This window comes from Falco punctatus, assembly GCF_963210335.1.
Source record: "Falco punctatus genome assembly, chromosome: 11".
NCBI lineage: Eukaryota > Metazoa > Chordata > Aves > Falconiformes > Falconidae > Falco > Falco punctatus.
The window spans coordinates 19366458-19379453 of NC_137591.1; the positions used below are offsets into that span (position 1 = coordinate 19366458).

The 12996-nt window shown below is 44.8% G+C and overlaps 1 protein-coding gene across 2 annotated transcripts in view; it reads left to right on the top strand.

The window, feature by feature from the left end:
* Positions 1–43: 43 nt before the first annotated feature.
* The window catches only part of MTF2 (metal response element binding transcription factor 2), a 29036-nt gene continuing 16083 nt past the window's right edge, over positions 44–12996 (top strand). Inside the window, exon 1 of one of the 2 annotated variants that reach the window (XM_080407101.1) lies at positions 44–2730. In XM_080407101.1, coding sequence (XP_080263227.1) covers positions 2726–2730 — 5 coding nt within the window. In that variant the 5' untranslated portion in view covers positions 44–2725. Of the gene's footprint in view, positions 2731–2873; positions 3071–12996 lie in introns of those variants that run through there. The other variant, XM_080407102.1, reaches the window with a different exon arrangement.

Below are 12996 nucleotides of genomic sequence, written 5' to 3' on the forward strand. Positions count from 1 at the left end.
AACAAGGATCCTCCTGCTGCTGCAAATACTGGTTTTCTGATTTGAGTGTTTGAACTTGAAAATCATTTGTAAAGGGTCATTTGCACATTTCCAGTAAGATCCCCAACTCTGTAATAATCTGGTCAGGTTGGGTAAAGGAACAATGGAGATGACTCTTCCAGTGCAAATTTCTGAAGTCCTGTGTGTCTACGTATACCTCAGCCATTTACTTGTAATACTTGTAAATACTCAGTATTTACTTGGTCTAGCAGAGGGATCGGATGGGTAGGAGCAACACTGTCACTACTCTAGAAAGGGGCTTCCTGTCACACGGAGATTCAGTGACCTGTTAAACTGATTAAAAAAGGATGTTACAGTATGAGCTACTAAATTAAGGTGGTGGGGGTGAGGCGTGAGTGTATGAAGCATATGGCTTGGAATTTTTCTAGCTATCAGTAATAGCTGGCCTTAAAGGATAGAGTTTTAAATAATTTTGTTTAGTGTTTGGCTATAATCTTACATTGTGCTCCTTGGTTATGACTCGAGAAAGATATTATGTGGAATCTAGGTTGTGGGAAAGTACTGATACAGTCTGCTGTTTGTAGTAATAAAGCTAATGGCAACAAGCTTTGAGGGGTACATTCTGGCCTAAATAGGGCAACCCCTGTAACAGAAAAATAATTTATCAAATCCTAATTCTTCTTATATAATGTAGGAAATCCTAGTTTCTTTTTCTGCTGCCCTCAGATAATGCTATTCCAGCAGTAACTCATAGCTTTGTGACAAGTGGTGCTTTATAGATAGGACAAGGCCATGCAGCTCCGCAATTCTGCAGTGGGGTTATGCGAGCTGCTCTTGGGAACAATGTTGTAAGGACAAGGAGGGTAGAGCTAGCATGTGTCTTGCTGGTCAGGAGCTTGTACGTTGGGTTTGTGGGGTTTTTACGGTGCTGGTGGTGAAACAATTTACATTATAGGGGAGTGATTCTAATTTGACAAGTCTTAAGTTATTGCAAAGATACAGCAGGACAAGGCTGGTAAGACCCTCCAAGTCTGACAGTAAAAAAATTTGTGAGGGAGCCAATTATTGACGTTTAATCATGTTTACTCAGTTGCTGAGTAGGAAGTTTGCTATTTAACTTAGCTACACACCGGTTCTCACACCACTGTTGTGAATAAAACCCAAAAACTTGTATGCACATATATCTCCTATTGAGTGCAATTGTTTTCTCCTGCTGGTGACCCCTTTGCCTTTAGCACTAGTGGTACCTGACTGCTGTTTGCAGTACGTGAAAACCCGCAAAGAGTGGATGGGGGTCTTTGCGTCGTGCAAGTCTGTTTTTAGCAGCAGGCCATCATGACTACTGAACAGTGTCTAGTCAGCGCATCCAGGAGAGAACTTTCCCCGAAAACTTGTATATAAAACAACTGTGCGTAAGATATTTCAATCATAAATACTGCTTTATTCGGATGTAACTAGGAGCTGGCCAGACTAAGCCGTATTCGGGTGCTCTGCCCAGGCTTCCCTCCCTGTGCCCCCTCCTGGGATGGCAAGCCCATCCAGTGTCTTCCTTTCATCAGCTTATCCTAGGAGGGAAGGCGGCTGTGAGAGCTGGGGCAGCATGAGCAGGACAGAGCCAGGAATGGGACATTCACCCTCCAGTCCGTTATGCTAGTTGGTGAGATCCGATCCCCTGTTTGTATTCCCATCTGGCTCAAAGGCCCGAGCCGCGCTGCCCAGCTGCCCTTACGGAGCCAGGCCAAGCTCTGTAACCAGCGCCACTGCTGTACGGGGCAGCTGGATCCCGGGGACTACGGGGACTGGTCCAATACTACAGTCTAAGAAACCATCGGCAGAAGCAGGCTTGCTCTCTTCTCCGTGATGGAAAGCGAAAAGCCTATCTCACTTGGGTTTTGGCGGTAGCTGTACTAGCAGACCCCGGGGTTCAGCCCGCCTCCTAAAATGGCAGCAACCCCAGGCCTGCCGCCGCAAAGGGGCGCCCCGCCGCCCGCCCAGCCCGCACCCCGCGCCCTCGGCACCAGCTAAGCGGCCGCAGCAGCTGCCGGTACCCGGGCCGGGCCGGCCGGGCTCCGCTCCCACCTGCCCTGGATCATTCTAGATGCCATGGCCGCCCCTTCCCCGCGGGGAACCGCGCCGCGGCCCCGAGCCCGGGCTAAGGACCCCCGGAGCGGTGGGCGCGGCCGGCCGGGCGGCGCTTGCCGAGCCCGGGCCGCCTCCCCGCAGGTGCGGCGGGGAACAATAGGCAGCGGCTGAGCGGGGCGGCGAGCACCCCTCGGCACTGCCGCAACGAGTCCCGGGCGGCGGGCAGGGATCTCCGCCTTGGCAAGCACGCCTAAAGTAGTCCCTCTTTGTTCACCAGCGGCAAAGGTTCGGCTTCACCTGTGTCCTTCCGCCGCGGCGCTCGTCCTCCCCGCCCCCGGCCCAAGAGCTGCCTGTCGGCGCAGGCGGGGCCCGCCGGGGCGGGGCCGAGGCCCTTTGTGCTCCCAGAATGCACCAGCTTCTCCTCCGCGGGAAACAAAAATGGCGAGGGGCTACGGTGGAGCCGGGCTGTCTGTGAAGCGGGTCTGATCCCTCCCCCGCCGCCTTTCCGCCGTTGCGCCGCGGGGTCCGTGCCCGGGGGGTCCCGCCGCGCACCGAGGGCCCGGCCGCACCGGGGCGCCGCGGGGAGGCTCCCGTGCTCGCTGATTTCCCTGTATGAGGCGGTTGGCACCACTGGAGAGACCGAATGAGGTGAGGGGTGGGGGGGCGGGCCGCGGCGGGGGGGATGGAGGGAGGGGCGGCCGGGCCCCGCGCGGGGGTGGGTGGGGGGTGGGCGGGCGCGCCCCGCGGCTTGGGCCGCCGGTGCCGCATCCCGCTCCCCCCGCGGCGGCCGCGCCACCCGTCGGGGAGGGGGCGCGGGGGGCCCCGCTGCGGCGCGGGGGACCCCGGAGGCCTTCGGGGGCGGGCGAGGAAGCTTCCTCCGCGGCGGACGCCGGCGGGCGGTGCGGGGTCAGCGGTGCTGCGGGGTGACCACAACAAAGGGACGCAGGCTGCGGGCCCCGCGCGGGGCCGGGGCGGTGTGGCGCGGAAGGTACCGCGGGGCTCTGTTCTCCTTCCCGTGTAGGGGTATTGCCCGAGCCGGCAGCGTTCACTCGGGTGTGGGAAGAGCCGCACAAAAGGGGGTGGTGGTGTTCGCTGGTAACTTTATTTTTCGTTTCTTTTTTTGTTCGCAACGCCTCGCCTCTTAGTCGTTGTGAAGCCAGACAGCTCGAATGTGCTTAAAGCTTACCTTTTTAGTTCGCTAAAACATGGGGAACTGTTGCTGGCTGAAAGGATGTGCGATAACGTGTTTTCTTTTCTTTGGTGTTTTGATTTCTGTAGGAAGAGTGGGTTGATACTTTTGTTAGTCAAAGAGAACAATATGGTATGGTGTTGGATGCTCCGGGCACGGATACTAGTGTTGAATTACTAGGGATTACCGTCCATTCGCCAAGTATCTGGGCGCTATTTAAAGGAGAGGGCTTCCATAATTAAGTGAAAGGGCCTGCCAGTGTAGGATTATGCTTGTTTCTTGAATTTCTGATGGTTAGGCCCCGCTCGTGACTTCAGAAGGTCAAACATGTAATAGGTAATAGCATGATTTTCTCCTGAATTAGTGTAAGGGAAAAGGGATCGATGTTTTATACCTAAACTGTCAAAAGCATGGGATAAGAGAACAGTTTCCCAGTTGTTTGTTCTTTTGGTCTGTAATCAGGTTGGTAAAAGTTAACAGGTTAATGTTTGTTGCTTTTTTGAGAGCTCAGATTACAATTAATTTGAAAGCAGGAAAGAGGAAAAAAAGCTTAGTTCCTATAGTATTAAGAGTACAGGTTAATAGGTTCATTGCTGTTTGGTGGAAGGAGGATGAGGGTAGGCAAAAGTGAAAGAATGTGTGTAATGAAGTAGTGAGAGTGAAAAGGATCTTTGCAAGGAGCTACATACAAGTGGGTGACATGTGGATCTGTACTGAGAATATAATGTAGTAGTGTTTTCCACAGTTAACTCCTATTTTGTCAAACATAGGTGTGTGGCTTCTCAACAGCTTGTCTTTTCTACTGGGGAGGAATTTTAGATTGGGTATAGATGCTTCTCAAAAGTTGGCTTAATGTGGCTAGTCACCAGTTGTTGAGGTATATATTTTTTTTAATAGGTGAAAGAGTGGTAGTTAGTATAGAGACTGGCCACCAATACAGTTATGTTTGTCCTTCCCTGCATCAGGAGATCACGTACAGTTTATGAGGAGAGCAGCTGTAACAAGTAAGTTGCAGTTCATTTCCTGGTAGAGAGTGGACTTACATATTTAGATGTAGATAAATGTGAATGAATATAGTACTAGAAGCATCTAGAATTGCTTTAAAGCATATTTTGTGCTCCTCATACTAGTTGAGGAGAAAGCTTGGAGGCAAGAAATGCATGTGACTAGAAGCCAATATGAATCTTCTCTTTGTGAGTTGGCAGTACTTTTTATGTGACTGACCTCTGACCTTGCTGCAGAGTTGGTTTCACCTTCTTTACAGGCCTTCCTTGCAGGAAATGGAGGGGAAGTGTGTCTTTGAGTAAAACACACCGGGAGAAAAATTATAAAACCACAGGTATTGCTGGAGGGTCCTTGGCCAGGGTAATACCTGTTAGTGAAAGCACTGAAACTAGTTGAATTTACCCTTTGAACAATCTAGATTTCAAGCTGATGGTCTCTTCCTAAAAGGTATAATCTCTATGGAGGAGTGAAATCAAGAGGTTTAATTTTCTTTGAGAGGAAGAGAGCTAATGATGAGAGCATTCCTGATGAGTCTGGATGTATTTATCTGCTAAATATCTTGGAGGATAATAAAACTGTATTTATGATTGATTTATTTTTAATTTCTTTCAGTGGAGTGCTTATGAAGGTTGCTGTTCTTGTGGACTAACCTTAAAGAAGGAAATCTAGAGGGTTTTGATCACCTGAAATCCTTTTTTTCTTCCCCGCAGTGCAAGTCAGCTTGTTGTCTGTTATCTCTTTCACTGCTTGGGTGCATGCTCATACTGCCTTAGGTATGTTGCCTTGGAATCCTGTATTTGGGTACTGTAGAAACTGAAAGGGCAGTTGCTGTGTTCAAGGAGATGCTAAGTATACAATTAAGGGGAAGTTCTGATCTATGAAGGTGCGTTGTGACCTGATAGCATTGTTCTCTCCCTGATACCACCTTCTGCTGCTTCTCTTTGTGTACAAACACATTATCAAAACCAAACAAACAGCTGTTACAGGACTGCCCTACCCTATTTCTCTACATGTGAAATATACAGGGAAATGCGTTGTTCTGTAATGATATTTAAAACTAATAATTTCATTTTGCATATCAAATAGAATTAAACCACTTAAAGTTATTTCTTGAGGGAGAGTGTGAGCAAGTAAAACCAGAATCGCAAATGATTGTAGTATTGCGGACATGAGAATGCATTTACTTAGATAGCTACTCCTTTTTAATAGTATGAATCAACCTTATTAAGGAAAGTCATACTTCAAAGGGTCAAAAGATGGCTTAAGTTAGAAGGTGCCTTGGGAATTCTCTAGTCGTGCTCAGTGTCTGAGGCCAGATGAGGTGGCTTTAGCAAGTCAGACCTTGAAAGCCTCCAGTGATGGGAGGCCATACGACCACCCTGGGCCCCTGTTCCACTGCTGAACTCTCCTTGTTGTGTGTGGGGGGGAAGCATTCCACCCACCTACACCCATCAGAATCTCTCCTATTTTAACATATGTGTGTTATCTCTTGTCCCTCCTGCCATGCACCACTTGAAGAGACTAATTGCATCTCACTAATCTTCTCATAGGAGCTGGAAGACTGCTATTAGGCCTCCCTGCAGCCTTTTGTTCTCCAGACTGAATAAGCCTGGTTCCCTCAGCCTCCTCTCACAGGGCAAGTGCTCCAGTCCCTGACTGTCTTGCTGGCCCCTCCACCAAAGTTGCGTAGTTTGATATCTTTCTGGCTCTGGGAGAACCAAAACACAGTTTTCTAGATGTTGTCTAAAATGTTCTGGGTAGATGGAAATAACCATTTCCCCTCAATCTTTTGGCCAAACTTTTCTAACGTGCAACAGATCCATAGGTCTAGCTGCTAATCATTTGAAAGGGCTACAGAGACTCTGTTCTTACTACCACTTCTTCTAATAGAAACAAGACTTACTACTTTTTTCAGGTAATGTGATGGATATACTTTTAAAAGCATAGAGCTACTTAAACACGCCCCCCCCACCCCCCCTACTGAAAAGATATGCGATTACTAGAGTTCTTTAAAGTGTCTAACCAGACGAAAGAATTTAGAGTAAAAATCATAGCCAAAATGCAAGGCACTTCAAAGGATATATAAAAAAAAAAACCCAAAAAACAAACCAACACCACCCTATTAGGATAGTAATGTGTTGCATGAAAATCATGTATGATCATGATGGGTAGTATGGTTGACTGGGAAGAGCTGGGTCGAGTAAAGAAGTTACAACTTCTCATCTTGCTGACAAGGAACAGCTTATATAGAGTGGTTGCCCTGAAGTCATTGATAGAACAAAGGTTTTCTGCCTTAAATGACCCTTTAACTTCTATCCGTGATGGATTTGTTGAGCATTGCTTGCTTGAGTGTTCTGTGAATTGGCTTGCTATAACATGTTAAACTAAACATGTGAACCTGACACATGAAGGCCCATGGGACCAGACAGGCAGCTTTCAAGAGCACAAAGAGAACTGTGATGTTCTCATGGGGCTTTTCTTTAATGTCATAGGTTGTGGAGAGCAGGGGTAGTCTGAAATGGTCAGAGAATGGCAAATGTTACACCTGTCTTCAGAATGGGCTCAGCCTAGGGAGCCACAGACTGGTGAACTTCGCTTTGGTCCCTAGGGAAGTCATGGAGTAAGTCTTCCTGGAAGACCATTCTGGACACATGGAAAGGTGGTGATAAGGAACAGTCAGCATATATTTACCAAGGATAAGTCATGACCTGACCACAGTCTGTGTTAAAAATGGCAGGATTTGTGAAAGAGGAGGGGAGTGGACATGGGTTACCTCAACTTTGAGCAAGATAGTAGGGAGTGGCTGGCAGGAACATCACAAAATTCAGCAGACAAAAGTAAAGTCCTGCATCTAAAGGAAGAACTCCAGGCTAAGGTTGGCTGGGGGTCAGCTTTGCAAGATTGGCTGCCGGTCTGACAGACAGAAAGCAGAACACAAGCCAGCAGTGTGTCCTGTGAGCAAAGGCAAGTAGTATCTTTGGCTATATTAACACAAAGAGAACCAGAAGATTGAGGGGAAATGGTTATTTCCATCTACCCAGAACATTTTAGACAACATCTAGAAAACTGTGTTTTGGTTCTCCCAGAGCCAGAAAGATATCAAACTACGCAACTTTGGTGGAGGGGCCAGCAAGACAGTCAGGGACTGGAGCACTTGCCCTGTGAGAGGAGGCTGAGGGAACCAGGCTTATTCAGTCTGGAGAACAAAAGGCTGCAGGGAGGCCTAATAGCAGTCTTCCAGCTCCTATGAGAAGATTAGTGAGATGCAATTAGTCTCTTCAAGTGGTGCATGGCAGGAGGGACAAGAGATAACACACATATGTTAAAATAGGAGAGATTCTGATGGGTGTAGGTGGGTGGAATGCTTCCCCCCCACACACAACAAGGAGAGTTCAGCAGTGGAACAGGGGCCCAGGGTGGTCGTATGGCCTCCCATCACTGGAGGCTTTCAAGGTCTGACTTGCTAAAGCCACCTCATCTGACCTCAAGGCTGATGCTACACTGAGCACAGCTAGAGAATTCCCAAGGTCCCTTCTGACCTGAATTATTGTTATCCTGAACAACTGTAGTAAAGGAATATAGTTTTGATAATGTATTTCTTAGCCCAAACCATTACTCGTTGCTTTTTTAGGCTGAGGGTTGTCTAGGTTAGAGTCTTATTATCCTTCTTCTGTACAGTTGGTGATGTAGTTTTGATTGTACCAGAATCCAAAATAGTGTAAATATAAGGAGGTTGAAGTATATTTTGTAGATGTTCTATGACACTGCACATTGGAAGTTCAATATTCGGTTTCATGCTACTTCATGTAGCCAACAATAGACTATAGTCTAGATTTGTACTGTAACAACTGCTTGAAAGAAATTCATGGCAAGTTACTAATAGCCTGTTAATGTATAATTGGAACAGTGACCGTTGCAACAAAGTTGCCATTATGAAAAAGCAAAGTGAACTGTTTGGGTTTTGATTCAGACAGATTCTAAGCTTGGGGGTGGGTTGGAGCAGAGGAAATAGCCTGTTAAGTCTGCCTGTCTTCTTGGCTCAGCAGAATCTTTTTATTTGGTGGAGGGGGTATGGTTGGTACAGTGACCAGATAATGTTTGGCATGAGATCTTATAAATGGCAGAGGAGCTGCAAGGAAGATGGGAAGAAACGTGGCAGGGATCCAGCATCTCTCCAGCTGCTACCAGAGGTACTAGGTCCCAGTCACAGGCTAGCAGCTGCTTGGAAGCATTGGTTGGTTATGTGGTGCTGGGTAAACCAGCTATGGTTGTGGCTCTCAAAACTAATTTCCCTTTTATGCTGCCTTCTGGCTGTGAGACCTTGCTGCTTACCTGCCTTGAGTAGTCACCAGACCTTTCTGTGAGGTGCTTCAATTTGTTTAAAAAAAGAGAATTAATAGATATTAAGGGAAGGAAAACTGAACAGAAAGCTTATGAGAAGTCAGTTTGCTGTTCCATAGCTAGTGGGAGGGGAGCAAGCTGCTGTATTGGAAAGCCATATGTGAAACTCTGCCCGCCCCCCCCCCCCCCCCCCCATCCCTGTGAGATATTAACTGTCCTGCTTTAGGGAGAGCAGAACAGACTGCTGGTATTTTACAACCCTTTTTTTTATAGTTAAGTTTTCCCTGAAGTTTAATAGAAGCATAGTTTGTAACTTTAGACACAATTGCGATTAATCACCAATTTCACACTTTCACTGCTTAAACTGATTATCTGTGGTTATCATAAGTTCTTTCACCAGACCTTCCTCTCCTGTGCTCCCGTGTGATACCATATTTTCCAGTTTTGACAAAGATCCTAAACCTGTGTGAGTGAGTTGTCTTAGTAGGATACTCTGCTTGTGTGCATGATTGCTAGTCTGAATTCCCTTCTGCTAAATCTGCTGGGCTCTCTAAACTCATGTTCCCTTCAGGGTGACTTGTATTTACTGTGAATAAATGATTATCTGTAGGTCCCACTTTTATGCGTTGTCTCAGCGGATTAAAATTTTCTCTTAATGTTCTTTGGGCATTTAGTTGTTAAATTTTGATACCTTTAACTTGGCTTCCAAAACCTGTCTGTACTCATAGGGTAGTTATAGTCTGTTACTGTTGCAGTATTTGTGAATCGCACAGGTCGTCTGGAAGAAATTTACTGAAATTGCATGGATTGTTAATGAAACTGTCTATAGTCCAATCGTGCAGTCTGGCAGTGCCTGTTGAGGGAGTTGGTGTCCCAAGTTGCTTGTTTGCGTTTGTTCTGCTGTGCTGACAAACCATTCTGTGAAACAAATCAGTGAACTGAGATGGCTGAAAAAGTAATGCTGTCAAGGGAATTTTTCTTAACAGAAGTTGTTCCACAGCAGTGGTTAGAACTGAAGGAGTGCAGGAGTATGAATGACCTTAATCTGGCAGTGCTGCTGAGGAAAAAGGCACTTGGAAAGAATAGGGAGAGTGCTCAGTCATTTTATCCTCCAGCCTCTTCACATGTGTTTTCCCTGACTTTTCCACTTCTTCCTTCTGTAGCATTGCTATGGCGATACAGGAGTCAGAGAAACTAAATGAACATTGAAATTTTCTTATCTCTAATGAAGAAGTTAGAAAGTGTTACAAACACGTCAAAAGTTAACAAAAATCTAATCTTGATTTTTTTGATAAATACAGTGCTATGCATAGTTAGTTGTCATGGTTCGCAACTCAGTCTGATTTAGGTAGCTTACCTTCAGAGGGAGGTTGCCATTCGTGTTGACAGAGAATGACAGCTACTTCTGCTGCTGAAGCATATTAAAAACTAATTCATTAAGCAGATTAATAGAAGGTCTTCTGCCTGTCTTTCTTGGAAGGATCTATGATTATGATCTAGACTTCAAGGTGAAAAAAATCAATGAGCACTTTCAGTACTTTGTGAGATCAGCTTCTCAAGAAATGGTGGAAGTACACTTCTATTTTGAAGTGTTTCAACATGCAGACACATTTTACTTACTTCCCCCACAAACTTCTGAGAGATTCTATGGGTGTGCAAGTACTGGATGTGCATTTTAAGTGCTTGAGTAAGAATACAGCCACAACATATTCAGTGTTGGGCAAAGGCTGTAAAGTCAAGGTATATTGGACGTGCCATATGACATGCAGTGTAGGTTAGTTGTGCAAGTTAAATGAGATAAAGTAGATTTATATATCGGATAAGTTTTTCTGAAAACCAAAACATCTGCTGGATATTTTGCAATGAGAAGTTCTTGAAGAGAAGTTTTTAAAATGGTGGTGAAATAGTTACTTAAAGGTTACTTATTTTGTTGGTAACTAAATGGTACAGTAGGAAGGCACTATGGAGCTAACCTTAGGGAAGACTTGAAAGTAGGTTTCTGGAAAATGTAGAACCTTTAAACTTAAGTTCAAAATTGGCAAGCAAGAAGTTAATCTCAGTTGGCATTTTAACTTCCAACAGAAATTTTAATGGTAGGTGTGACATTTTGTATTCCACTACAGCGGAGAGAGCTGTGGTATGACTGACAAGAATTATCAACGCTTCAGGCATGTAGTTTTTACACTGTCTGCACTGAATTTCTTGTCATTTCCTGTGTGGTGTTTCCAGAAGGCACTTCAGCGATCCCTACTTTAAGTAACTTAGGGCTTGCTAATTAAAGTAAACTTGTTGAAACAGTAGCTCTTCCCACTTCCATGGTTTTGATGGAGATAGTTTCCCTGAAGAGGAGTTTTTTTAGCCATGTGGAAAGCAATAATTAAGCTAGTGTGAGCCTACTATGGTAACTAACCCTATTTTCAGTCTGTTAGATAAACCATAAACTGCCACAGTGGGAGCTACTGCATGAGCTGTTTAGTCATCACTTCAGCTGTACTATCTCCCATAAAGAGAGTAATGTGGACAGTGGAGAAGTGTCTACTTCTCTGGCTCAGACATTTACTGTGTGTCAAGATCCCAAGATCCTTGGGTGTCTGAAGTTGCTATTGTGAATTTAGGCTGTTCTGTAAGTCAATGTATAGACTCATTTGACTGCTTTGTGCCAGAAAATGATGCACAACATATTTTTGTTGCAGTTTGAATGGAGCTCTGGGACAAACTTCTGTACTCAAAAGAATGACATGTGCTTTTGAAGGCTTTTTAAAATATAAACCTATTTTTTTTATTTTTTAATGGAACTTGTAATAGATTATGTATAATAAATGAGTTGATTGTGTATTTTTGCTTATTCTGTGTAAGATCTTTCCCACCTTTTTTCAAGTACTGGAAAAGAATAGCAAATATTCCTGCCTTTTAGCTGCTTTCTCTAGTCTTTTTAAGTCAAACCAGATAAAAAGCTGGAAAGAAAATCTTTGAACCTCTAGAAGAGAGTAGTCCCATCAAAACACAAGACTGTATCAAGGTGCGTTAGTGAATTTGCTCTAAGTGCTTTGAACTACACGCAGCAACTTATAGACTTGTTTGATTAGCTAAAATCAGGTTTGTGGATGTAATTTGAAGTATTTAAATAATACTTTGTAATGATGAGTCCTTTCCAAGAAAAGAATTATTGGCTGAGCCCAGATTATAGTTTCACAACCACTTCTAGGGTGTTTTGATCAAGCCTTGCCTAGCCTTTGAACATAGCTTGCTTTGTGCTAAGTTGGACACGTGAGTAGTCAGAAAGATTTGTGGAACTGATGAAGAAAAAGCCTTTTTTTCCCATCTCTTGACCAGCTGACTTCAGACACGTTTTTCTGAGCTTGTTTGGTACTTAGGTGTGTAAATATCTGTAGAGGTACAAAGGAAAGAGTAGAATGTGGTTGCAACAAGTGTTAAAGGCTGGGGCCCTGCTTCAGGGGCTCTTGCAAAAATTTAAGCGACTGTACAAGATAAGGGGCAAAATCTTGCAGTGATGCACAAAGGATAGTAAGTTTAAATAGCGAAATATTCTAAGGGTATGAGGTTATTCAGAATAATATAGAAAGGATAGCAGGACTTCAAGCTACGGAGTGACTGGATAATGAAGTGGCAAATGAAATCTGGTGCACACAGAAGTAATACACATTGGGAAGAGAAACAATGGTCTGGGAGGAGTTAAAATGAGAAATTGCAGTTTCTAATAATTCTTGGAAATTTCCAACTCAATGCCTGATTTGGGCGGGGGGGGGGGGAGGGGCGGAGGCTACAAATGTTATTAGTTGGAAAGGAGCAAAGAATAAAAAATGGCTACCCTGTAACCATAAACTTACTTTGAATGCTGTATGCATCCTGTCCCATTTATCAGAGGTTATAATTGGAACTGGGGAAAAGCAGTGGTAATTTTAGATGGCTTTCATGTGAGAAGCAGCAGAATTAGTAGGATTCTTTAACTGGTAAATATGGCTGAGTGGGTCTAAACACTGGTACTTGGACGTGAAGGGAGAAAATGGAAAATGATGGTTTTGTTTTCAGATGCAATGATGAAGGGTGTCAAATGAAGTGACAAGGTGCCAGCTGTGAAACAAGCCCAAAGTGCTGCTTTACAGGTTCAACAAAACATGTAGGAAAACTTGCAGAAGATAACTCCATTAAGGGTTAAAAGAAATGAAAACATTACTGCTTGATCTTTGGATCCATAGCCTGTAAGAGACCCATAAAATATTTGGGAGAGGAGTGTTCTTCTAAGTGGGTGTGCTTTTTGGTTTGGTCCATGTTGTCCCTGTCCCCCCACCTCATTCCTTTGGTCTTCCATAGTCACCTGTCTGAATTTTGTATTTGGGTTCATGTGGGACTTTAAACTG